Raw genomic sequence first — 27,615 nt, forward strand, 5'->3', positions numbered from 1 at the left:
CGTATTTCAGGCTTGTTATGGACAGACTCCTGGACCACTGGACCCTAGAGAGACAACATGGCGGTGTCACAGTTATGAGCAGGGCTCAGTTTTTCCATCCATAATTTCAGTCAGATGCATTTATTCCACGGTTGAGCTTGAGCCTATCATTTTGGATTCTCTAATTCGGAACTTACCATTACATTTGTAAGGAAAACAAAGTGTTTAAAAAGTGCTGTGGGAAATGCTTTTTAACCATTCGAGACATTCAGGGCTTTTAGCCTCCATTATTTGAATTGTTGACAATTTGACAATACAAACAAATGATTTACAATTTGGATTCTCATCTAATAATGGTAAATATATACCCACATGTCGTAAGAGCTTTTCTTCTCCCCATCCATCCATCCATCCATCCATCCATCCATCCATTGTCCTCCGTTTATCTGGCGCCGGGTCGCGGAGGCAGCCATCTAAGCTGGGATGGCCAGACTTCCCTTCCCCCAGACACGTCCTCCAGCTCTTCTGGTGGGACCCCAAGGCGTTCCCAGGCCAGCCGAGCGACATCGTCCCTCCAGCTTGCCCGAGGTCTGCCCCAAGGCCTCCTAGCAAGTTAGGGCTTTTCTACCAAAAAGAACCAGGTTCTAGTTCGGGGCCGGTGCCAGAGCCTGTTCTTAAATGAGCACCACTAAAGAACCGGTTCTTTTTCCACCGTTAGCAGAGCCAAGTGAGAGCCACGTCATTACATCACTCCAAAACATGACGTGCTGATCCTCATCCCAGTTGCTTCACACTCAGCTGTGAACCGTGCCAGTGCACGCTGAAGGTCCAGGTTTGATGAAGCCAGCAGGACCACATCGTCTGCAAAAAGCAGAGACGAGATCCTGTGGTCGCCAAACCGGACCCCCTCCGGTCCCTGGCTGTGTAGAAATTCTGTCCATAAAAGTTATGAACAGAACCGGTGACAAAGGACAGCCCTGCCGGAGGCCAACGTGCACTGGGAACAGGTCCGACTTACTGCTGGTAATGAGAACCAAACTCCTGCTTCGGGCGTACAGGGCTTAACAAAGGGTCCCGGGTTCGATACTCCCGGAGAACCCCCTACAGGACGTCCCGAAGGACACGGTCGAACGCCTTCTCCAGATCCACAAAACACATGTGGACTGGTTGGGCGAACTCCCGTGAACCCTGGAGCACCCGGTGGAGAGTATAGAGCTGGTCCAGTGTCCCGCGACCAGGACGAAAACCGCATTGTTCGTCTTGGATCCGAGGTTCTACTAACGGCCAGATCCTCCTCCCCAGTACCCTGGAATAGACTTTCCCGGGGAGGCTGAGGAGTGTGATCCCCCTGGAGTTGTAACAGACCCTCCGGTCCCCCTTCTTAATTAGAGGGACCACCACCCCGGTCTGCCACTCCAGAGGCACTGTCCCCGAACGCCACGCAATGTTGCAGAGACTTGTTAGCCACAACAGTCCCTGCACATCCAGAGATTTAAGGAACTTGGGGCGGATCTCATTCACTCCCGGTGCCTTGCCACCGAGGAGCTTAGCAACTACCTCGGTTACTTCAGCTTGGTTAATGGACGAGTCTACCTCTGAGAACCCAGCCTCTGCTTCCTCAGCGGAAGACGTGATGGTGGGATTGAGGAGGTCCTCGAAGTATTCCTTCCACCGCCCGACAACATCTCCAGTTGATGTCAGCAGCTCCCCACCTCCACTGTAAACAGTGTTGGTGAAAACCTGTTTCCCCTCCTGAGGCGTCGGACGGTTAGCCAGAATTTTTTCGGGCCCGACCAATAGTCCTCCTCCATGGCCTCCCCGAACTCCTCCCAAACCCGAGTTTTTTGCCTCCACCACGGCCCGGGCTGCGGTACGCCTGGCCTGCCGGTACCTGTCAGCTGCCTCGGGAGTACTATGAGCTAACATCGCCCGATAGGACTCCTTCAGCTTGACGACATCCCTTACTTCTGGTTTCCACCACCCGGTTCGGGGGTTGCCCCCACGACAGGCACCAGAGACCCTGCAACCACAGCTCCGAGCAGCAGATCCGACAAGGTGGAGAACATGGTCCACTCGGACTCAATGTCTCCATCCTCCCCCGGGATCCGTGAGAAGCTGTCCACATCAGAGGAACCTGAGAGCTGAAAGCTCCGCCTCCATTCTACTTTAGAAAAGCTAGGAACCTCCAGTAAGCCAGCACTCTGAGAACCAAGTGTTCTTCTGGGGAGATATGGGACTAACAGTTTTTTAAGATATGATGGAGCCTGGTTGTAGAGAGCTTAATAAGTTCGAGGGAGGATTTTATATTCTATTCTAGATTTAACAAGGAGCCAATGAAGAGAAGTTAGTATTGGAGTGATGTGATCTCTGATGCTGGTTCTTGTCAGCACGCTCGCTGCAGCATTTTGAATCAATGGAAGACTTGTTAAGCAGTTATTAGTACACTAATGTTAGGGAGGTACAATAGTCTCCTCTGGAAGTAACAAATGATGGATTAGTTTGTCAGTGTCACTCCATGTTCCTGATTTTAGAGACATTAAAGGTGACAGTTGGACAATTAACACAGTTTTGTTCATTTCCATGCAAACGGCTGAAACCCTGAAAACTATGTAGTTATCATGCCAGGCCATGAGTGGGTGCTGTCGGTTGTTTGTGTGATCTCATTACAAAAACAACCGACAGTACCCAAACACTATAAACATTTCCAATGGGAGAAGACGGACATTCTAGTGGACAGACCACCAAGTTGGATTGTTATTACAGCGACTGTCAAAATAAAACTACCAAGTCCCAGGAAAATATGAACTGAGAGTCATGACACTCTGGAGGAAAACATTGTTCTTATTGTCCATCTACTGAGCATGTGCAGAAGATGTATTCTCGATGTCTCACACCATCTGGAGTGCTACCACTTTCTCTAACTGTCACACATTCTAGAACTCTGTTACAGAACTCAGAAGTCATACTTATTCTAGGACTGTGACACAATGTAAAACTCTCATATTCCAGAACTCAGACATTCAAAAACTCACACACCTACCAGAACTCTGACACATTCTTGAATTCTTACAAAACAAGAATTCTAGAAGTTTTCAAAGTTCTCGTTTGACCTCTTTCCTCTCGTGTTGGGTGACTATTAACTCAGGTTTGGAGTAAATGATGGAGGTGTAAAATAAGGTCACTCGCCTTGATAAATGGCTCAGAAGCATGAACTGAAGACTGATTGCTGGAAACATGATTTCATTTGAATAAACTGCAGCACTCTCTTCACACTTCATTTGAATGCTGTCAAACACTTTCGATGAATGATGGACTCAGTTCAGCTTTAGAGGAAAAATCCCCCCGCTTGGACATTTTGGATGGCGTTGGATCTCTCACACAGATCTCACCTGCGATTAGAGTTCATATATCTTGAAGTAAGTCAGCAGTGGAGCAAAATCTCAATTCACATCTCCAGCTCTCTTCACATCTCAGCCTTCATATGTGCTTGGTTACGAGTTGAGCAAAGAACAAACAAGGTAGGAATGTCTTTATTGGATCCATGTTTGGATATCTTTCCACTGTTTTAATGTCTGGAAACATGGAGCACCCAGATTTTCATTTCAGAACTTATGGTGACCATGAACCTCAGAGAAAGACTTCAGCATTCATCTTTATTTTGTTCAGAAACCAAAGAAACTGCACAATATCACCAGCATAGAAAGTGTTGAGTTCATTGAAACCTAAAAATCTCATATGTATATGTTTAACAAACACTCAGATTACTTGGCTATGGACAGCAGTGGTGGGTGAATGATTGAATGTGACTCCTGACATCAGCCTTATAAATAAGACAGTAAATATTTAAAGTACTGACAACTGAGCAATGTTTGTCTTCTTTTTCTCATCCAAAGCCCGACCACTGAACCAACCAACATGTCTGAAAACTCCTCTGCGCCCATCTCCAACCTTTTGCCATACTGCTTAAGCTCTGAACTCTCCAAATCGATCTCCTATTCCGTCGTTGGTGTAAAACTCTGCACCCAAATTCCTGCTTCCATCCTCATCCTCCTCTTGTGCTCCCAGCAATGGCGACGGCGTCGCTCCTTTGCAGCAATGAGCCACTCAGACATTTTCGCCTTCCACCAGGCCGTCATTCATCTGATTACTGCCTTTGCAACGATTCTGTTTTTATGTGTTCAGCACACAGGGCAGACATTGTTGATCCAAGTATGCATTTACATTTCCTCAATTGCTGTTCCAGCAGAGTTGTTTCTCCACATCCTGACCAGTGTGGAGCGCTATGTGGCTGTCATTCACCCTGTCACCTACCTGGGGCTGAGGCAGGCTGGTGGAGTCAGGATCAGAAACATCAGCATCGGTTGTGTTTGGTTGCTGTGCTCTGGGTGGATGGGTGTTACACACGTTAATTACCCTGATATACCGTACACAACATTTTTCTGCCTTTTGGCCTTCACACTGGCTGTCATCACGTTCTGCAGCCTTTCTGTTCTCTGTGCTCTGATTGGTCCAGGCCCGGGTAAAGTGGGCAGTGACAATCAACATGCAGGTCAGTTAAAACTGAGGGCTTTCAACACCATCTCCACCATCATGGCCATTTTGCTGCTGTACTTGCTGGCAGTGGCGGCTGCTCTGGCTGTTGAGAATTCCAATCTGCTCAGTTACAATACTGGCTGTGTCATCCTGATGTCAGTCAATTGGCTGGCTCTGATCAGCGGTTTGGTTCTACCCCTGCTTTTTCTGCATAGAGCAGGAAAACTGCCATGCTGCAGGGGAAACGACAGATAAATACAACAGCTGTTAACCCAGTTAAAGCCTTGATTTGGTTGTGGTGTGTTTCCAGGTGCTGCCTCACCAACATCAATCAGTTCTATGTCATTTCGAAGTCACACGGACCACAGTTGAGTCAACAATCCTACTACATGCTCTTTAGTTTGAATGCTCACTGCTCGTTGTTTCCAGGTTTTATTCATCAGAACAGAGTTTGACAGTATGCAAAAAAGCTCCCATTAAGAAGCTTCACCTGTTCAGGTAAAGAGGAGTCAGATAGTTGTTTAATACAGGGGTTACAGAGCAGGTGGGTGTATTGGCTATCCACAGATTTAAATATACTGAATAGCTCATGTAAGGTGAATACTCACTGTTCACTTAAATCTGAGTTTCTCAAGAATTAAAGTTCTGAAAGATCTTCTAGAGGTATAGAGTACAAAAACTGTGTTTTTTTCATTTGATTTTTAGAAAAAATGGAGCGGCGACAATGTGTCATTGAATTGTGATTTTTAGTCAGAAGGAAACAAGTGCAGATATTTAAGTGTTGATGGATTTATTTTTATCTTCCAAACTACTTTGATCATGCAGATCATAGTTCACATGTCAAATTTTGACTGCTTGTCTCTATTTTCACTAATCCGACTCAGTTAAATGAGGTTTTGAGAACATAACCCGATGTCCAGTTGTCCTTGTTTTTGAGAGTCAGTGTTTTCAAATGCGGTGCTTTTCACAGAATACTACAGAACTTTGTTGCAGCAACCTTGTGTGCAACTCTACCAACTCAAATGGAGGGAGAAGACATCGGCGTAGCATTGTTTCTAATAAATGATTTCATTTAAGAAGAACTGAAGAGAACATTCCCCTTGACTAATTATTGTATAGATATTTATTTAATAAAGCTGTGCCTTTGTGAGGCTGCAGTTTTATTGTTCACACTATTATAATAAAAGAAAAATAAAGATATTCTGTTCAGGGTTTTTACTATAAAAAGGTACAGTTGTATTACAGTTACATCGCTTCATATTTTGTATTTATTTAATTATCCGTCCAGTAAGCTTTGTGCCACTGCCTCTTTAATGTTGGTCCAAAGTTCCTCTGCTTCAGCGTGGGAAACAGGAATCAGCAGAATCAGAATGAAATCAGAGGAGAGACAAAGTGAGGAGGTGAGGCTTCTCTTGGTTTTCACCTCCACTTCGACAGAAGTGAGTCAGGGGGAAGAGTTTCTTCAAGGAAACTGGTTAAAGTGTGTTGTGGTTCTCTCTGTGACCGGCAGAGGTCAGCATAACATCAACCCTCAGTGAGAGCGTTGAAGAGGTTCTCCTTCAGTCCCGGTAAGAAGACAAGAACCAGAAAGAGGAGGCAGCTGAACTTTTGCATTCAATCCGTCACTTCCTCACCAGTTTATTCCTTGTTGGGGATGTTTAATGATAAAAACTAATCAGACAGTTTGACAGGACAGATGGCCAGAGGTGTGGATTCTTTACACCATCATTAAGACAGATTTAAGAATGGGTGAGTGTCAGTGAAGCAGCAGCCAGTGAAGGAGTAGATCAGCACTGCAGCATCTGCATCATAAAAAGAGAGCAGACCCTCCATAATCCACAAACACCCTCAGCTTGTCAGGAACACGCCTCGGAGAGAGACACGCTGGAGGGTCCATGTCCATTTCTCAACAATATTGTCCAGAAACCTTCATCAGATGATACTATAAATAAATCATAGCTTATGAAAATATTATCACAGAAAATAGATAATCTATATTTTAGAATATTCACACCCTTATAAACAGACACTCATGCACATAACTCATATGTTTAATTAACGTGCCTGATAAAGGAGAGGAAGAAGTCAAACTTATCAAATTCTACTCCTTATCCAATATTGGATAGTTCCACCCTATTAATATCGTTCTGTATTAAAAATATCGTATTATATATGTAAATATGTCCAGTAAGAATGCGCTGTAATATAATGACACACACACAGGCACATGTATATACACGCACCTACCTATACAAACATATATACAGTAAAATCTGTGATGTAGGGACGCCCTAAAAATCAAGGGCAAGTGTCCCCTGAAGACAGGTGTCCTCTCTGGAGGGACGGGTCAGGAGGACAAATTGTAGGACCAGTTGATATTGAAGGAACCAAACACCGAATATGTTATGGTGATTTAAAAGCAAATAACTGAACCAATACAAGATGTATACAATATATATACATATATACAATATGTATCCAAGATGTATAAAAAATAATTATTAAATCAGATTTAATTTACTTCAGGGACTACGTACAGTCCAGTTTCATCCTGAGTGGACCAGACTTGTAAAATATTGTTATAATAACCTTTAAATTTACACTCCAAAGTTTTTCTTTGTTGTGGTCACAGTGTATGTAATGGAATTGTCTATATTTGTAAGATCAAACGGTTAGTACTGAAAATGATTACAATCTCAACATAAAGCCAATTTTAATGAAACATTCTGGTGCAAAATACAATGAAATGTCAAAATAAAACTTGTATAAATCCTTTATAACCTCCTTGCTTGGTGGGACCAGAGTGGAGCCTCTTGGTGGGTTTTGGTCCAGGAGCCTTATGTTCTCTGCTTTAAGGACACTTGTGTGAGGAGATCCTCCGTCTCCCGTCTGAACAATCACAAATTAAAAGCAAATAAAAAGCCAGAGGCTCAGAACTGCTGAAGTGAAACATAAACTACTTCAGGAAAGGTGGAGAACGCCGGGCAGCAGAAGTGGAGATAGTTTGGGGATCGTTACGTTATGTTATGGAACGTTAAGGAAGTGAACCAGGAGTGGAGTATGGACGCAAGCATGGAGCACCCACAGCCTGAATATTCCAATAATCTGGTCCAGCCCAAGTATTTTGGCCGTTTTAGTGTCGGTCAGCTTGAAATTTTCCAGGAAAAGCTGTCTGTTGTCCTCGTCAGGCAGGTTGTTGCTCATTAGGTGTGTTCACAGGTAAATATGTGTCCATCCATACACAGTGATGTGTCCAGTACAGGGTGTCACTCTTACCGGATCCGTGCCTCACAGGTTCTACTGTACATACACAAACATATAGAAAGAATGAATAAGTTTTGCATTCATACACATTCATTCAGACAGTGCACCCCTTCCTCTCTTGGTTCTGAAGTCCAGATTCCCCCTGTAAACAAAAGCCCCCTTTCTGTCAGTAAAATGATTCTGTATGTTGACTCGTCGTTGCTTACTTCTAGCTTTGTGCATTCATTTGTCAGTTTCTAATTCTAAAGCCCTCAACGGCCTTGACCCTCCTTATTCAGCAGAACTCTGACTGTCCATCGCACTGGAGGGCTAAGATCCACAAACCAGCTGCTACTGGAAGTCCTAGAGCCAGGTAGAAGCTCTGGGGAGGTTGGGCTTCTCAGTTACTGCCCCCAGGCTCTGGAACAAACTGCCCCCAGACACTGGAACAAACTGCCCCCAGACACTGGAACAAACTGCCCCCCGACTCTGGAGCAAACTGCCCCCAGACACTGGAACAAACTGCCCCCCGACTCTGGAACAAACTGCCCCCAGACTCAAAATCTATTTATTTAGACTTGCTTTTAATTCTCAGTAATATTGTGACATTTTATCTTCTTTTATTTTGATTTGATTTTACTTTGTTAATATAGTGTATGTTTTTCTTCTCATTTTACTGTCTGTTTTTACTGGAAAGCTATTTGATCACCTTGAGTGTTGTAAAGGGATTTTAGAAATAGATGTTGATTGTTGATTGATTCAGCTATTCGAGGAATAGTTGAGTAAATGTGACTGTAGAAGAAGTGTGTGTGTGTGTGTGTGTGTGTGTGTGTGTGTGTGTGTGTGTGTGTGTGTGTGTGTGTGTGTGTGTGTGTGTGTGTGTGTGTGTGTGTGTGTGTGTGTGTGTGTGTGTGTGTGTGTGTGTGTGTGTGTGTGTGCACACTTCAGTTCCTGTCACCAGCGACATGAAGAAATCCCCCGAAACCAAACATGAGCAGCTGTTGGCGAGAACGAAACCACAACGAAACCAGAAGGCGGCTTCGCACAGCGAGAGAGACGGAGGTCATGAAGAGGGCGATGAATTCATGGAGATTAGAGGCGGAGAAAAAGAACCATTTTATTTTAATCCCAATGTCTGCATTCCGTCTAAATCATTCCATCAGACATTGTTCTGCTCTTCAGAGAAGCTTTTTAACGATATGTGAGCGTGAAGCTCTTGCTTGTTGTGCAAGTTACTAAAGGTAGAGAGGGATTACTGGCGGGGGGGGGGGGGGGCTTTCCAAAAGCCCCTCTTAATGAGACACCATCCCCCCTGAAAATATAATCTGTGAAATCCTGGTCTCTAAAATTCATTTTTTTCCAGGTATTTCCTTTTTGTTTTTGTTTGTTTTTATTTTTGTCAGGATCATGTTTAAAATGAGGCTAGTTTTAATGTATGATTTGCGCATGATCGTGAGTCATCACTCTTTCATTTTAATAAAGTTGCTGCCCTGCATGTATGGAGCTAAATCCAGGCCAAAAGGTTTATTCATTTGAAAAAATAGAACAAAAAATGACTGACTGGAAAAACTAAATTCAAAAGTCAATGTTCAAATTTTGATGTTGAATTTTGGAAAATTAAAAACACTGTATTCAAAATAAAGATAAGTGTATGAAAAGTTTTTTTCCTCTAACTTCTTTGCCACTTTAATCTCAGATTCAGAGTAACATTATCAGGTATATGAACTTGTGAGTGCCTTGCACCTTAGGACTGTCGAACCAGACGGAGCGCTTTTAGTGAACATAACTTGGAATCAAGAATCGTGGGCTGTGATTGGCCCAGGAGAGAAAGGCCGGAATTGGTCCACCGCCCCTCTAGGTTAGACAGTATTTCTCTGCTGTGATTTGAATCAGTCTCTTTCCATCACCTTCAGTGTTGAAAGAGCCCATATAGAAGTTATATTGATCGTCTGGTGACAATGTCTTTTGATGATAAACACTGTATAAACAACAACCATCTCAGGTCTGTTTTCTCAGTCCACTGCAGATCAGGACACAGTAGTAATGCTACAGTAGTAACGCTACCCTAATAACTTTCTTTCACTCTCATATTTTGTCAGGCGCTGCATGGCAAAGAAAGCTCAGGACCTTCCCTGATTATGTTGCCTTCAGGAACAGTGGGTACTTTGAAAGATAGAACACTTTCTATACACAGTGTTCACCATCCCTCCATCCATCCATCCATCCATCCATCTTCTCCTTTTTTTCCATTTCTGGGTCACAGGGGTGGCAGTCTCCCAGATCACATTGCACCGATTAAGACACTTCCTGCAGGTGGTGAGCCCACAGGAAGGTGGCGCCCGGCGTGGGACATGAAACCTCTACCTTGAGATTGAGAGTCTCATGCTCTACCAACTGAGCTAGCTGGGGGATGCCGGTGTTCACCTGATAGGCATAAATAAAGTTATGCTGATAGCACAGTTCACTTTTACAGGCTGTGTTGGACCATTCTTAGCAATTACAAATATATAAAAGCTGTACAATATTCCAGATTGTTAATTTTAACACCCATACTTTAATTAGACTTCAACGGTGTCCTCCTATTCGGGGCAACCTACAGGCATGCAGGTAAGAAATGCAGATAGAAATAGAAATAGAAAAGGTGGAAATTCTAGGTAACGTATTTCTGGGTAACATTTTCAGGAAGACGTTTTTAGGTGTCATTGCAGTCAGGAGCCATAAACTTAGCATGGGCCAGCTTTATGCTATTAGCTGTTGTTAATCTGTTGTTGTTAAAGTGTTCTGCTCAAAGTTCAGTCCTCAGGTGTCACTTTAAACATCTGTGTTTTTATTTGGTGGAAAATTGTGAACATGGATCTTCAGGTCACAAAGGCTGCAGATCCCTTGTTGAGCTGAACAGCCATGTGTGTGAAACCATGAATCATTTTCCTTCCACTTTACAGGCGCTGTGTTGGTCTGCTGCAGAAAATCCCAATGCAATACATTTGTGGTTGTAATGGGAAAAATGGATACCGGTAACGTGTTACTCTCATGTGACTACTTATCAGTAATAGAAATCTAATGCATTACTATTTCCAAACCAGTAATCAGATTAAAGTTACTTCTCCAAGTCACTGCATTACTATTGTAGCGTTACTATTGCAGCATTACTACTGTAGCGGTACTATTGCAGAGTTAAAATTGCAGTTTTACTATTGTAGCGTTACTAGTGTAGCATTACTATTGTTGCGTTACTACTGTAGTGTTACTACTGTAGTGTTACTATTGCTGCGTTACTATTGAAGTGTTAGTGTTGTAGCATTACTACTGTAGCATTTCTACTGTAGCGTTACTACTGTAGTGTTACTATTGCTGCATTACTATTGTGTTACTATTGAAGCGTTAGTGTTGTAGCGTTACTACTGTAGCATTACTACTGTAGTGTTACTATTGCAGTGTTACTATTGAAGCGTTAGTGTTGTAGCGTTACTACTGTAGTGTTACTATTGCTGCGTTACTATTGTGTTACTATTGAAGCATTAGTGTTGTAGCGTTACTACTGTAATGTTACTATTGCTGCGTTACTATTGAAGTGTTAGTGTTGTAGCGTTAGTGTTGTAGTTACTACTGTAGCATTTCTACTGTAGCGTTACTACTGTAGTGTTACTATTGCTGCGTTACTATTGAAGTGTTAAGTGTTGTAGCGTTAGTGTTGTAGTGTTACTACTGTAGCATTTCTACTGTAGCGTTACTACTGTAGTGTTACTATTGCTGCGTTACTATTGAAGTGTTAGTGTTGTAGCGTTAGTGTTGTAGTGTTACTACTGTAGCATTTCTACTGTAGCGTTACTACTGTAGTGTTACTATTGCTGCGTTACTATTGAAGTGTTAAGTGTTGTAGCGTTAGTGTTGTAGTGTTACTACTGTAGCATTTCTACTGTAGCGTTACTACTGTAGTGTTACTATTGAAGTGTTAGTGTTGTAGCGTTACTACTGTAGCATTTCTACTGTAGCGTTACTACTGTAGTGTTACTATTGCTGCGTTACTATTGTGTTACTATTGAAGCGTTAGTGTTGTAGCGTTACTACTGTAGCATTACTACTGTAGTGTTACTATTGCAGTGTTACTATTGAAGCGTTAGTGTTGTAGCGTTACTACTGTAGCATTACTACTGTAGTGTTACTATTGCAGTGTTACTATTGCAGCATAGGAGGAAGATGCTTTAATCTGGAGATCAGCAGAGGAAGATATAAAATTTCATAATTCATGTTTTTGTATTCCTTTGTTGTCTTCAGAACATTTAAATCTGTGTCATCTTTTCAGTTTGACTCTTGATTCATTTTTAATTGCAGTTTCACAATAAACCGTCTGCTGCAGTGATGGCCAATTCAGATTATAGCGAGGGAAAATAAAACATCATAATCTCTAACAGAAGTCTCGATTGTAAAGGATTATCCAACAATGTAAGCCACTTGGACATGATCAAATTATTCTATGTTTATTGAATCAAATGCATGTCTTAGATTACAAAATGAATAATTCACCTTTCATAAAATACATGCAAAAATTATGCAACCCCAAAAAATTTATCTGTGGAACAATCACATTTTTAATTGAATGAGCCAAATACAAACAATTTCAAGTATTCTATAGTATTGATCCATTCTTGGAGACGGGTTCCTGCTGCAGCTGTACATTAATAATCCCACCGTGTGCAGAAACAGACAGAAACACAAACTGGAATGACAATATTAAAACTGCTGTACACAAAAAAATTAACCGCCCCAAAAAAGTTGAAACGCTAAAAATCAAAAAATACAAAAAGAGGCACTTTAGAATATCACGCGCTCACTTCTGTACACGTACAGGATGCTAGTGACCCAAACACTTGTCCTCATGAAGTTCACCTGAAAAGTCCACGTTACAATTATTTCAGATACGCTTGTCCCGCCGTCACATGACTTTCACTCTGGCCGAGCTGTGGTCGTCAGGCTGCAGGGCCAGGCTGCCATGGTGTAAAGGTCAGGATAGATTATTACCTGCCGATCCCAACAATAGTACCGTCTAATCTGAGAAAGGTTAGGAAGCTACAGTGGCTCACGCAGAGTGAGAGTTACTCCGGTGTACTGCAGATGAATAGTTAGCAAGGCAGCAGGAAATCTCATGCTCTTATGGAGGAGTAATCAGGCCACTGAAGAAAAAAATAAATAAATAAATCGGTAAAAACAAAAAACATGCCCTTCTGAAAAAAAAGTCGAAAATCAAAGTCAACATTTTTTCTTCACTGAGAAAAAAAAATGTTTTTTTGTTGTTTATTTTGGATACAAAGTGGAGACGTCTGTCCAGCCCTCATCATTTACCCGTGGATGTGAAATCACATCAAATCACTCAATTCTGACTATATAGTGTTTCTTACTGCTCATGGACGTGATTTCACACTGGAGTTCCTTGATTAATACCACTATATTCTATAAGCACCCTGGGATCCGTGTCTCTGTCTTTGTACTCGACCAACGTCTGCGATGGAAAAAGGCTGCAGGCTGGACGTCTCCTCTCGTCCTGATATGATGACCGACTGTAGAGGAGCTGCATCCTGTCCTGAAGCACCTTTCCACCGCCATGCATGCTATAGAAGCAGTCACACTCGCTGGCATGGACATGGACGGACTTTGATTTTCAACTTTTTCTGGAGAACAGAAAAGTTTTTTTTTAGCCTCCGAATGATTTCTTTTCTTCAGTGGGCCTAATACTCTTCCGTATCCTCTGCTCGTTCACAAAAGAATCAAAGAAAAGAATAAAGGCTGAATTGTCTTCACGCAGAAATCTGAAACCTGTCAGGACTTAAGTTTAATCAATCTGCAGGTTTCATTAGAGCGGAGCTTGGATCTCCAACGTTTCATCAAAGAGAAAATTAACACTTTTTTGTTTTACCTTTTCAGGAATTCCGAGTGACTGTTTAAGACAATTGAGCCGTTTTGGCAGGTTTCTAACAGTTGCGGTGTTTCAGCCATTTTGAGTTGCTGTTAGACTCATTTTACTCATTCCATAATTCTAAGCCATTTCTATTGATTAAAGTCGTTTTGATTGTTGTTTTCGTCTTAACTATTTTCTATTTGCTTTTTCAGTCGTTTTAGCATTTCTTAAGCAGTTTTAGCCATGTTTACAGATTCTCCTTCAGTTATTTGGTTTCAAAATTTTCTTTTTTAAGCCTCATTGTTTCTCACCATTCTTAGTTTTTATTTCGAGCATTTTTGGCTCCTGTGGCAGTTTATTGATTTATTTGACCTTTTCTATTGGTCTTAGCTGTTTCAATTCCTTTGTTTTGGCTGTTGGTCCTTTCACAGTTTTGAATGATGTCATCTATTCCGGCCACATCCATCCATTTTGCAGATTCTGACGTTTTTGGTCATTTTTACAATTTTGCCCATATTAGCCTTTTTTTCTCTCCCTTTGATCTTTTTCTGGGCTGTTTTTCTCAGTGAGCCGTTTTTGACCATGTTTGCAGAGTAAAGGTTTCAGCAGGTTGCAGACTCCTGCTCTCGGTTTCTCATGTGGAGAACTTATTGCAGTGTTGGGTTAAATGAGAGCGACTCATCATGTTGATGCCTCGCAGCCTTTAGGACACAGACCTACAGTGATTTCAACAGGAAGACACAAGCGCAACACACACACACACACACTGCACGTGACGCCAACGTCACTCCCACTCCCTGGTTCAAGGTGAGCACAGAAGGATTCTCAGTGACACTGCACAGAAAGATGTTCCACCAAGAGTTTCAAATTATTTATCTTAAAACTAAATAAATATCTGATCTGGACCAATTTGTCCTATTTGAATACTACATGGAACAACTGGTGATTTCAGTTCAAGTGTCACCAAAAGCAATTCTATCCCAACCTGGTAGGTCAAGAAATCAAGTCACAAACAAGTATTATTTTGTAGCTTTACAGCTCTGTACAATGTTCAGAGAAAGTAGCTCCCTTCAACTTGAGGTTGTGCCCAAGCCAACAAGAAGTGGATCAACTTTCAAAATATTGCTGACAAACCGTCTTTCTAATTCCGCCGGTCATTTCACATGTTAAGGGAATGAAGACATAAAAATCTGCGTATTTAAATGGTCTTATTGTCTTTATAGCACCTGTACATAGAGAGTCCAGCTTGTTGCTTTGCGGAGCTCCGGCTACACCGTTTAATAAGTACGCACAACTTTATTACCTGAAACCATCGCAACACCAGCCGGCCAATCAGGGGGCACCTTTGGCTGAAAAAAAGGTTCTCAAGGTGTCGGTGACCACATTTCAGTTCCAGACAAAAACTTTAAATAAGGCAATTTTCTGTGTCGGCTTGTCCGTGGTCGTAGCCCTGATGAGAAGAAACCTCTTAACAAAAACATCGATCTTTACCGGTGTCAATGGTTCTAGGATGATTTGGCCCACGGGGGACTGATTTGAATCGGCTCATGAAAAGATTCCTGAAACTTACAAGTGGCGATATGACCAGAAATAGGGCTGCACAATTCATCGCAACATGCGAAATACACTAATTGCAATAAATCTAATGGACAATATGTTTGTTGTTTCAGGAAGTAGTAAAACAAATGTCTCATAACTCCAACAATTTTCAGAACAAAACATTTTGTTGGAAACGGATCATATTCCACTTCCTTCCTGCAACATTATTTCACACCAGAAATAAGAAGCCTGAGAGCACAGACACCAAGAGAAAAAGAGCAAAAACAAACTGCACCACTGTTTGTTTGCTCCTTCTAGAAATGATTATTTGGAAGAAGAACTTTACAAACAGGAAGGACATTAATGGTCAATCATATCGTTACTCCACTATTGCGTGTTCAGCTGATATTGTGCAGCCCTAATCAGGAACACAGAGATGACTGGCAATAAAGACAGGTCAGAGTTGACGATAAGCCCTTAAACTAAACTCCGACTGACCATGTATGAGGAACTGTTCCTGTCCTGACGGTGTCCGGACCCTGAAGGGCCTTTCAGAAGATGTTTAGAAGAATCTCTTCATATATTACTGACATGTTATTTCATGTCAGAACTAGAATGTCTACAGAGGAACCATGTCATTGTACTCATTCCTCTCTCCTCTCGCTCCCACCATCATCAGTGCCCCCTCCAGTCCGGCCATGTTGGACCCTGGTCCGGCGCAGTCCTTAGGCCCGCCTCCAGCCAGGTCCTGGCACATCATGGCGTTGTGGGAAGACACGATAATCCCGCTCCCTGCAGGTATAGACGTGGTGGTCTCCTCCCCCCTCCTCTGTTGCTCTGGTGTTGGAGCCGGTGCTCTTATCCCGCTACTTCCAGCACCGCCCACACTTCCTCTGGAACCTGAGCCACCGCCTCGCCGTTTGTGCGGCGGGCCCCAGAGGAAGGCGTGGGTGGGCCTGTAGTGCTGGCGGGCGAAGCGGAGCAGGCGCCGGCGAGTGGCCGGCAGGCGGATGGTGTAGACGTAGTACTCCAGGATGCTGTGCTGCATGTTGGGGAGGGTGTTCTGGCACAGCGACTCCTCCAGGAAGAGGCGCACCAGGGGGGCCTTAAACGCCTCGTAGCCCAGCTCACCCAGGGACTTGAGGATGCGGGTGATCCGCAGGTAGTTGTGGTGGGATCTTTAAAAGCAAAGCAGGAAAGAAGACACTTGTTATACCGTTTGTTTTCACAGACTAATTAATATTATCCAAACGGCCAATTGATTGTCCAGCGACTTCAGTTCAGCCCTTTTCCCTTTCGCCATCATCGTGTCTCCTTCTCACTAGAAGTGCAGATTACAGAGCAGTAATTCTGTTCATCCCTAAAACAAAGCTTCCAATGTAGTTGGCTATTCCAAAAATCTGATTTCACCCCAGAAACAGGCTCCTGAGACAGCCTACTGACAGGATTTGTAGGAATGAAGGCAGATTCCTTCACGGTCAGTAGAGCGACGGCCTGCTGGGGTAGGATGGTACCATGGAAGTACAAAACGTTTTGGAGCTGGCGGTGGGCGTTTTTTAATCCAGCACAGAGACAAACTGAAGGATTTCTGAGAACAGTTTTCAGTGAAGTGACAGTTGGAGTTTCTTAATCCTCATAATATCCACAATCCTAAACGTGCAGGCAATGTTCCAAACAGCAATAAGTAAGAATGGGTCTGTACCATAGAGGTCACTTCTAACATTCATTCGATCCATCCATAGAGCCCAACCAGCTCCACAAGCTGAATGGATGAATACATGTAAATTGTAAAATGTGTGTACATCAGTGACAACATGAAGCAGTTTGACCATGACAAATGATGGAAGGAGTGGTGTGGTGGATCGAATAACCTTGTAATCCATTGGTTTCCATGATGACAGATGTGGTGTTGGTGAAGGTGTGCGTGCGCTCTACCGAGGGCCTGCTCTAGTTTTATTATGTTCTGATTCAGTCACTTTCAAAGAAAGAAAATAAAGTTGACGACAGTAATACAATCCCTGATTAATATTCTTTTAAACTGACAATGGAGAACAGCAGAAACCCTGCACACTTGGGATTAACTCACACCGACCTCTGATGGACGTGCTGACAGTCTCCTTCACTTATTCAGCTTTCAGCAAGAACAATTTGTTGAAGTCGATCCCGAGGCCTCTACAAACTGCAGTTACCCTGATGTAGACGTTATCACACACTTTTAATGGCTATTAAAAACAACAGAAGGGAATAAATAAATGCAGTGAGCAGCTGGGTCATGGTGGAGGATTTGTTGTTCTCCTAATGGTGAGGATAATAACGACGATTTGCCTCGGATACTCTAGACTGGTAGATGTGTGATTCGATTGGGTCGTAGAGTGTGTTGGGTATAAGTAGAAATATATCTCAGTGGAAGCAGTGAAGTTCAACAATCAGGTGGCTTTCTGGCAGGGAAACACAATAGGCCATGAAAGCATGAAGATGGGTAGAAAGGAATACCTTAAATTACCCGTTAACCATCTGTTTGCTGGGTTAAAACAGGCTGGTGCACCACTGAGGAACAATTAAGTTACGCAGCGTTTACAATAACTTTTTACCAAAGGACACAAAAGCAGCAATTGGCTGCAATTCTATACCCTCAGGCTGGTGTGTGTGTGTGTGTGTGTGCTCACTCATTAAGATGCTGGAAGCGATCCTGCCAGTTGGAAGCCCGAGCCACGTTCCCGCTCTTATCCAGCAGTTTGATGCCGTAGAAGTCCAGCATGAGGGAATACGCCGCCAGGAACCTCCGCTTGGCTTCCCGGGTGTTTTGGAATTCCTGACGGGATTAAACGCAACGGATGAGAAAACCAACGGCGGTAGCTTCCTGTTCGGATGATGGCTGAGTAGGACAACTTAAAAAGAACACGTGGAACCTTTTAGATCACTTCTGAATGTAGTCATAGAAACAGATTGGTTGTTCTCTCGATTCACAGTAGTGCTTTAGATTTTGAATTCTTCTTTACATTTATTGAAGAATTCTTCACGTTTCCCGACAAAATACATGCAATAACTTGATTTTTCACTCATAATCAGGGTGTAAATTTCTGGAAAACATCCCAAGATATACAACCTTAGGTATACTTTACCATTTTTTCTCTGAATCGTTTTTAGCGCACAGCTGGATGAAATGTATCCCCCCGTAGTTATTAGATTAACTTCAGTGAAACACACTGATTAAAGTTTTCTTTCACATGAAGCCATTAAAAGGCAAATTTTATGTCTAAAACTTCCAAACTTTCATTTACAGTAGTTTGTAGTTTGTTTAGTAGTTACTGACGAACCAAAAGTCTGGCTTCAGTATAAAGAAGTTCTGTGGGTACAAAATATTGTGGCGTCTCATAGCGGAGCGCCCCCTGCTGCTGATGATTTTGTCTCTAGAACCCCTCCAGGGCTCCGAGATAAACAAGTTCGATCTGCAGAGAGACGGCCAGTTTGGCTTGTCTCCGCCGGCCTGCAGCGGCGCTGCTCGGCTGCGGGTCAAAGACATGTCAGCGCAGGTTTACTACAGCACAGCGCAGATAAAGGAAGCCAACAAAGAAAAAAAACGGCACTTACTTTGATCTCGTCCTGAGTCAGTTCATGTGCGTAGAAGTTGAGCCCTTGTTCTCTTAATGGGAACAGCCTGGCACATGGAAAAGGAATAAGACAACACAGCGGCGAAAACACATTAACTAGTGAGGACAAACTGACTGACTGCAAAATCAAAACAAAAACCTTCTGACCTGAGAAAGAGCTGTACAGTCTGCAAGTGCAGAGCTTCTCAATCTACAAACTAAATTTTAGGTACTTTTCTTGTTCTTCCTCAAACTCAGCATTTTATTGTCCCTCCATCAGTTATTTCAGCTTCTGCTTCAACATCTTCCAGTGAGCGGACGACTTTCTTGGTCGTCAGTTGTGATGCTATTGATCACTAGGGATGGGGCTGATCCGACCCAGTATCAGTATCGGGTTCAGTTCCCTATGTAATTGACGGATCAGAAATTTCCGATCCAACCTGCGGAGATTTGTGATCCATGAAGCCTCGTCTGCTTCACTGTTGCTGAAATGACTCCACAGTGTTTCTCTGCTGCTGCTCTGCTCGCTGGCTGCAAACTGTGGACTGGATTTCCTGAAGGGAGGCGGGTCTCAATGAGACCAGGAGGAATGAGTCAGGAAATCCATTCCACAGTTTGCAGCCAGTGAGCAGGCTAGGGAAGTAGCACTGTGCTATCCAACTTTTCATGACAACATGTCGCTGTTTGGATGAATTTTACACTAAAAACAACGTAAAGCAACAGAAACGTTTACAAAGCTTTTGTACAGCCAGACGTCACCATTTTAAAACGCCAGCTCTCCGAGGAGAACAGCACTGACATCAAAACAATGAACAGCAGCTCCTCCCCCGTAGCAGGCGATTCACACCGCCGTAAAGCACATTCTGTTTGTGCTGCGTTGCTAAAGAATTTCTCCAGGGATTAATAAAGTGATTCTGAGGTCTTTAGACAGAACTAGTTTATTATGAGATGATGACGTCACGCAGACCTCCACATTGTCCACATGGAACAAAAATACTTTGGACTGCTTCTTTTTCTGACCTGATACTAACCTCAAGTTGATTTTTGGGAGAATACATTTCATACTTAACTGTAGAGAGGAGTTTATTACAGCCTCATATAAAGTCAACAATAATGATAACCAAACAGTTCTGGTATCGGAATAATATCCGTATCTGCAGATATCCAAATTCAGGTATCGGGAGTGAAATAAGTCCCTAGTCGACGCGCTGCACCACATGCTTATAATTTAAAACCAGCCTCTTCTTCTTGTCAAATTGTGTGCTGAAAGGAGATGGTGTTCGCAGGGCTCTCGAGGGATGTGAATCAAAACCGGTTCTTGTTGAGAACTGGTTCCCAGTGTTCCGATTCCTTGGAATCGCTTGCCAAATTTACAAATTATTCCCTTTTCGACTCCAGTGGGCGTGGATGACGTCACCACACGTTACACAATGTGCTTGGTGACGTTATTCACCAGTGCAGCCAGCAGGGAACATGGCGCCTGAGCTGCAGAAACACTCAAAAGTTTGGCTCCATTTTACAAGGAAGTGGCCGTTTCATCAAAAGGAAGAAATACGACCAATTATGCAGAAACATTTACAAACACAGCAACGATAAACTTTGAATGAATGTCAGTTTTCAATCCGCTCCGGAGCGAATCTTAACCTAGCAGCAGCGACAACGTTAGCACGTCCTCTGCCGTTAATACTGCAGATTTAATTTCAAATGAGAGAATCGATTAAGAACCGAGTCATTAAGCAGAATAGAAAATAGAATTGATAAAAAGTTTACGATTCCAATTCTTACCCCTGGCGCTCTCTCATCTTTTAATGTTTTGGGAAGCTTAATTCACGCCAAATATTTCACAGTGATTGGAAGAGCCAACATCGAAGGAGCAAAAAGCAGCGTCGCTATGACCGCTCGGCCGATCCTGAACTCTGAAAGCTTCAGCATACCAAGACATTGTGGACAATTTCATTCTCTCAACTTTGAAAGAATTCCACACAAAATTAACAAAGAGTCCCTTAGTCCACATGTGTTTTGTGGACCTGGAGAAGGCTTTCGACCGTGTCTCTTGAGACATCCTGTGAGGGGTTCTCCGGGAGTATGGAGTCCAGGACCCTTTGCTAAGGGCTGCCCGGTCCCTGTACGCCAGGAGCAGGGGTTTGGTTCGCATTGCCGGCAGTAAGTCGGACCTGTTCCCAGTGCACGCTGGCTTCTGGCAGGGCTGTCCTTTGTCACCGGTTCTGTTCATAACTTTTATGGACAGAATTTCTAGGCACAGCCAGGGACCGGAAAGGGTTCGGTTTGGGGACCACAGGATCTCGTTTCTGCTTTTTGCAGACGATGTGGTCCTGGTGGCTTCATCAAACCAGGAACTTCAGCGTGCACTGGTGCGGTTCACAGCCGCGTGTGAAGCAACTGGGATGAGGATCAGCACCTCTAAATCCGAGGCCATGGTTCTTGACCGGAAAAAGGTGGATGGCCCCCTTCAGGTTGGTGGAGAGCCCTTGTCCCAAGTGGAGGAGCTCAGTATCTCGGGGTCTTGTTCACGAGTGGGCGGAAGATGGAGCGTGAGATCAACAGGCGGATCGGTGCAGCGTCTGCAGTTATGCGGTCGCTGTATCGGCCGTCGTGGTGAAGAAGGACCGAAGCCAAAAGGCGAGGCTCTCGATTTACCGGTCGATCTTTGTTCCTACCCTCACCTATGGTCATGACCGAAAGAATGAGATCCCGCTTACAAGCGGCTGAAATGAGTTTCCTCCGTAGGGTGGCTGGGCGCACCCTTAGAGATAGGGTGAGGAGCTCAGTCACCAAGGAGGAGCTCGGAGTAGAGCCACTGCTCTTCCACATCCAGAGGAGCCAGCTGAGGTGGCTCGGGCATCTGTCCCTCCGGTAGGAGGCCTCGGGGCAGACCTCGGACATGCTGGAGGGACTTCAAATATCTCTTTTTTTTCTTTTCTTTAATTGACGCAAATACACCACCAATATATTATTTGGTGTTTGGTTTGTTCACTACCATCTGGTCCAACAATTTATGCTGTATTTAGTAGTCCGCAATGCATTAGAATGCACCATTTAAGGTCTATTTTTTCATAATATGAGGGTGTTTGTTCGGGAGCCAAATCTACTTTTTTGCTCCATTTATTTATTTTTATTTTAGATTTATTTGATGTTATGATTGTATAGTCCATCCATCCATTTTCTTCCGCTTATCCGTTTCCGGGTGGCGGGGGTGGCAGTCTGAGCACCGTCACCCAGATGACATGGCACCGATTAAGAACCTTTCCTGCAGGTGGTGAGCCCACGGGAAGGTAGCGCCCAGTGTGGGACATGAACCCTCTACCTTGAGAGTGTGAGTCTCATGCTCTACCAACTGAGCAAGCCGGGGGTTCTGATTGTATAGTAATAACAAAAAATATATATTTGACTAGCACTGGTTGCTGCACAAATACTTCAAGTACTGAGGTAAACTATATATAAAGCCCCCACGCCCCTTTGGGAGAGCATGCCCCCACTGCTGAAAAAAATCCTAGAAGAAACACTGCCTTCGTATATTGGCTAATTACTTCATAAACAATAATTGAAACTATTGTGCTCTCTCGATGCACACATATCTTTTCTGAGTACTGTGCTCTCTCTCGCTTCAGACTGCTGTGCTTCGTCTGTTCTAACATTTACTGTGCACACAACAATACACCATCTGCACTGTTTTTCTGTTCACTCACCTTAGGACACTGTGAAAAAAAAAAAAACCTGGGCGCCGTGTCAGTGTTAAAAAGTGATTATTGCTGTGCTATTTCTGTTCATTTGACAGGCAATAACAATAAGAACATCCTCACGTACAGATGAAAAGTCTCACCACTGAATGTAGGTGTGATTGTGCTCCAGTTTGTCATAGTCGCCTCTCCACTTGGTAAGAATCTCCTCAATGTAGATACCTGAGAGGAAACCGAGGCTGATCAGAGGCTGCACACATTTCCACTGTGTGTGTGTGCGTGTGTGTGTGTGTGATCTCACCATCCGGCACCAGAGGGATCTTGTTCAGGTAAAAGCGCAGGTTGCGGTACTCGTTGGGCTGCCGGGTCTTTTTGTAGTTCTACACACAAAAACACACAGATCAGAGAGATCAAACAGGAGGCCCGTGTTTGTCTGTGTATTTTTGGGTGCACTTGCATGTGTTGGGGTGTGTGTGCTAGTACCGGGTAGCTGTGGCGGTATTTGTACAGGTCCCTGGCGGCATAGAAACTCCTCTTCATCTTGGGGGTGGACTCTGGAGAGTCAGTCCGCTGACAAACCACACAAGACAGAAAGAAAAAAAAAAGAAAATAGAATTGAAACAAAAGCAGGTCTGAATCTAAAAGGTGCAGCGCTTGTCTGCCATTCACAGCGGAGTTAGAAAACACTGAGTTTTGCTCGAGAGGTCGGGGGCTGTAATCATCCATTGTAGCAGTCGTGCATGCCACCGCCGGGTTCACCCACAGAGGCGTGGAATCAGGGCTTTCCAAATCCATTCTTTTATTAAATTAAATTAAAACAAAACCAAAACTCAAAACACACTCTCAGACGCGACTTACTCTTTCAGGCTTTTCTGTGTCTGCGTGTTCACGCCCGCCTGTCACCGCGTGTGTCTGGGCGGCTCGTCTTTTATGGGCAGAGAGGTGAAGCAGCACACCTGATACGCATCAGGGGCTTAATCACCTCTCTGCCACATCCATCTTTTTCGTAGCAAAGGAAGACGAGTCGCGCCGGCGCCGCTGTGCAGTGGCGACCAAAGGCACGGCAGGAACCAATTCTCAAACGTGATCTAGGTTGTGTGAACTTCCACTGGTCGCTAACAGCATGGCCCTGTGACATCCACCACTTCCCGCTACTGTAATGTTCTGGCCAAACGCCAAGAGGAAATGAAGAAGAAGGAAGTGAACGATCATGATCGGTGAAGGTGGAGGTGCAGTCATTGCAGGCGGTGGTCGTCTGTGTGACTGGAAAACACCTCAAAAATGTTTTGCTTCTCATCTCAACTTAATCTCTATCGACGTTACCGCTGGATCCAGAGAGGAACTCATTTAACTTACAAGTCGCCTTGGACAACACTGCAATGAATTATGGGTATGGACAATAGATGAGAAAAGTCTTGACGAGGTGAACAGCTTCCAATATTCGTGGACTTGTCGTCACGAAAGATTTGACATTGGACACAGAAGGTTGGCAACTGGACATCTTGCTCAACTGCTCAACTCACCAAATGATGAAAGACCAAAAACATCTGGCTTCACACCAACATCAGCCTCTCATCTGTCTTGAGGCTCCAAAAGCGGTGTGATTTTCTGCTGTCTTAGACGAAAGATCGGATCGCATGAGAATCGTTAGTAAAATCCGCGGTCGCGACTCAAATCGGTCGGGCTTTGTGCTCGGTTGTAGGACGGCCGAGGTGCCGGTCGGAAGCCCCGCGACCGCTATCGGATTGTGTCTGATATTTAGGGAGGCAGCTGCATGGCTGTCCTCTCTGAGTCACGACCGTGTCCACATCCTCCACTTCTTTTAATGGGATTTCTTTCCAAACACATCAATGCCAGTAGGTAGGTAGGTGTGTGAAGATCGCGCCCGATATTTTCTTCCTGATTCGTGATCCGCATTTTGGACAGTGATGCGCTGCGTCTTACCCGGAAAATATGCATTTTGATTGGATAGTGTTGCATAATTCCTCAGGATTCTCTCGAATGACGTCATCGGGAAACTCCTCGTCGTCCGCCATTTGGATTTTTTCACTTCCGTCAACATTCAGATCGTCACCGGAACGTATTAAAAACTCACTCGACTTCAATCCATAAAAACAACTTCAACGGATTAAGTGACGATTTTGAAAGGTAAAACGAAGTATTTATTATTATTTTGACTTTCTAATCCCGAAGTTTCATAACTTTTTATGATTCAGAAAAAAAGTTGCGAACAGGCAGAGGGACAGGATTTGATCTGTTATTGACCAATATAATAAAAATACATGACACACATTTACCAGGTTATTAAAAAAAAACATGTATATGGATAAAAAGTGAGTAATACAATAACTATGGTGTGGTAGTAGGTAGTATGTCGTAGTATGGTAGTAGGGTGTGGCAGCTCCAATCTTAATACTATCAAATTTATTTCAGACCAAGAACAAACTTAAAATATATATTATTATTCATTCAGATTGAAAAGTATAAAGAAATACATCTTCCCTGAAAGTTTCATTGAGATATCTTGCTTATTAAAGAAACTACAAGTGTTTTTATGTAAAAAGTTTTCAGTCACAGATTAGTGTACGAATTACCGAAAAGACAATTGCACTAATTAGTAAACTTCTTTTGCCTATAAATTCCTTATTTTTTTGGTGTCATTTTCTTGGTTTTTTCCTGCTCTTTCCAGTGGTACCAGTTGCATTTTCTTCACATACCTACAGTAAGCTGTACATGAAAGCCCATACCCACGAGTCAGCGTGTGTGTTTGTCTGCAGGCGTGATTATCTAATTTCTTCTTTTGCAGTGTGAGAGGGCGTGAGAACTAAAGTTTGTTAAAATGTGTGGGGAAGCCTTTATATGGGAGCGAGACGTAGACACATGACACCACGACTGTATTACAATCTTCAAAGCTATGAACAAATTCATGGAACAATTTGAGGCAGTTTGTCGAAGAATTCAAAATACATTTTCTCTACCTCCCTGCAGGATCTCTGACACTGGGACTGGAAGTTCATGGTCTGAGCCTCCGCCCAAATCCGTCAGCAGCGAGTGGATCTAGGACTTTGCTGGTGCCCCCCCGAACCAGTTAAAGAAATGCTTTGGAAGAAAGTTATAGATTTGCTATAGAGCAGGTTCATCTGAATGTTTGACACGTGGAGAAAAATGAATAAACAACTCACTAAATTAGCATGAAATACCTAACCCTAACTCGACCCTACTCTACAAAAACAGTTACAAAGCTTGAAAGTTACAATCGCTGCGATAGTGTAAAAAAAAATGAGATAACTATGATAAAACAGCAAGAAATATAATTCACTTTTTTTTTTTTTTTTTTTTTTTTAAATGCAACATATACTGCAGTTTGGTGAAAATAACAGGAGTATTTATGAAAGTTAAATGGGCAGTTTAATTTTATTTAGTGCAAAATGGACAAAAAGCTGCTCATGTATTTCTCTAAATAGCTGAATAAGCAACCGACAATACTGGAGGATAATATTTTTAATAAGGTGAACATATGATTTCAAGATGGCGCCATGAAGTGGCAGCTCATCACATCATCTCTGTCGAAAGTCTGATCTCATCTTTATTCTGAGGAGTAGTTTGCACTGAAAACAGAAGTTGAAGAGAACAATGTAGCTGAAGCCTCATTTTTAGCATTTTCATTTTAGTGAAGTTTTGCATTTATGTGGCAACTTTGAATACGGAACACGGACAGAAACATTGACAACAATGTAGTTCGCGTATACCGCCACAAGCTGGGGTTGTTGTTATTGTGAGGAGACCACAAACACAGTGCATTTAGAGAACAATATGCCTCAAACATTAACAATGGCGAGGAGATGTACCTCTGTATGTACGGACAACCAAGTTGGATTGTTATTACAGTGACTGTCAAAATAAAACTACCAAGTCCCCGTAGAATCTGGACTGGGAGTCATGACACGCTAGAGGAAACAGTGTCACTTTTGTCTATGACCACATTTTCATTTTTAAATGTCTTCATCTTTATTTATGTGATTCAAAGATGTTGAAGTTGAATATCCATTTCTCGACTTAAAAATTACTTGAATTCTTTTTAAATGCTCTTAAAATTGTATTCTGTACCTTTTTGAAGTGTGTTTATTCTGCTGCAATGTATGTGAGTATGTTCAGACATGGTCATTTTTGGCATATATATATATATATATATATATATATATATATATATATATATATAAATAAGAGTAAACTCCAGGTTTCAATCACATGCAGCCTTTTTTTAAATATTCAACTTGGCTGACAGAATCAAGAAGAAGACATTAGCTGAAGGATTGAAATGTGTATTTCTTTTTCTTTTCTTAAATATGAAAGAGTGGTTTGTGGTTTGTTTGCCACCCTGGATGCTGCGGCGGCGCCCCCCGCCTCGGTCAGCGGTGTGTGGATGGTGCCGTGCCTGCAGAAAACGCCCCCTCTCCCGGCCTCGTGGCGCCCCTCCCCCCGGTACCTGCGCGCTCGTGTCTCCGGAGGCGTGCCCCCCCGCCGCGGCCCGCTCGCTGTCCGCCGGGCTGACGGACTCCGAGATGCCGCTGTCATCCTCGGAGTCCGAGCCCCATGTCGAGTCGCACTCCTCCACGGTGCTCGGCTCCTTGAAGCGCCAGCTGCCCAGCAGGTTTCCCATCGGAGCGGCATGCAGGACCGCCTGGCCGCCGTCCTCTTTGTCCCGGAGGAGAGAGACGCTACATGTTCCACACTTTATACCCCGCGAAGCTTCGACGCGGCACAAACCGGAAGGGGGATTCCAGACCAGCAGCGATGACGCTGCCGAACTATGAGGGGAGGAACGTGCCACACACCGTTAAAGCTGCAGACACACGTCATCCAGGCAACAAGAACGAAGAATAAACAAATAAATTTGGTATATTTATCTAATGGTTTTGGAAAATGAATTAATTCTCCATTTAACATTTAAACATTTTTTTTTTAAATTTAAATTAGCTGAATTTGTGCATGTATGGTTCAAATATGGGGAATAGATAGGTGGGGGGGGGGGGGGGGGGGGGGATCTGAATATTGGTAAAACAGCATTTAACCAATATTTTAGAGACCCCCAAAACTTCACAAATTATGTTTTAAGGGGGGGGCTCCTGTCTCATTAAGG

At 43.4% G+C, this 27,615-nt stretch overlaps 1 protein-coding gene across 1 annotated transcript; it reads right to left on the reverse strand.

Annotated features, from left to right (window-relative positions):
• Nucleotides 1-13,988: 13,988 nt before the first annotated feature.
• On the reverse strand, nucleotides 13,989-27,222 carry ogfrl1 (opioid growth factor receptor-like 1). The gene is made up of 7 exons (XM_080481767.1): nucleotides 26,962-27,222; nucleotides 22,959-23,045; nucleotides 22,777-22,855; nucleotides 22,619-22,697; nucleotides 18,779-18,845; nucleotides 17,854-17,999; nucleotides 13,989-16,365 (listed from the first exon to the last, which is right to left on the reverse strand). Exons 1-7 carry the CDS (start codon nucleotides 27,133-27,135, stop codon nucleotides 15,807-15,809), a joined length of 1,191 nt encoding a protein of 396 aa, XP_080337893.1. The 5' UTR covers nucleotides 27,136-27,222; the 3' UTR covers nucleotides 13,989-15,806.
• Between the last annotated feature and the right edge of the window lie 393 nt (nucleotides 27,223-27,615).

This window comes from Lipophrys pholis (assembly GCF_963383615.2).
Source record: "Lipophrys pholis genome assembly, chromosome: 15".
NCBI lineage: Eukaryota > Metazoa > Chordata > Actinopteri > Blenniiformes > Blenniidae > Lipophrys > Lipophrys pholis.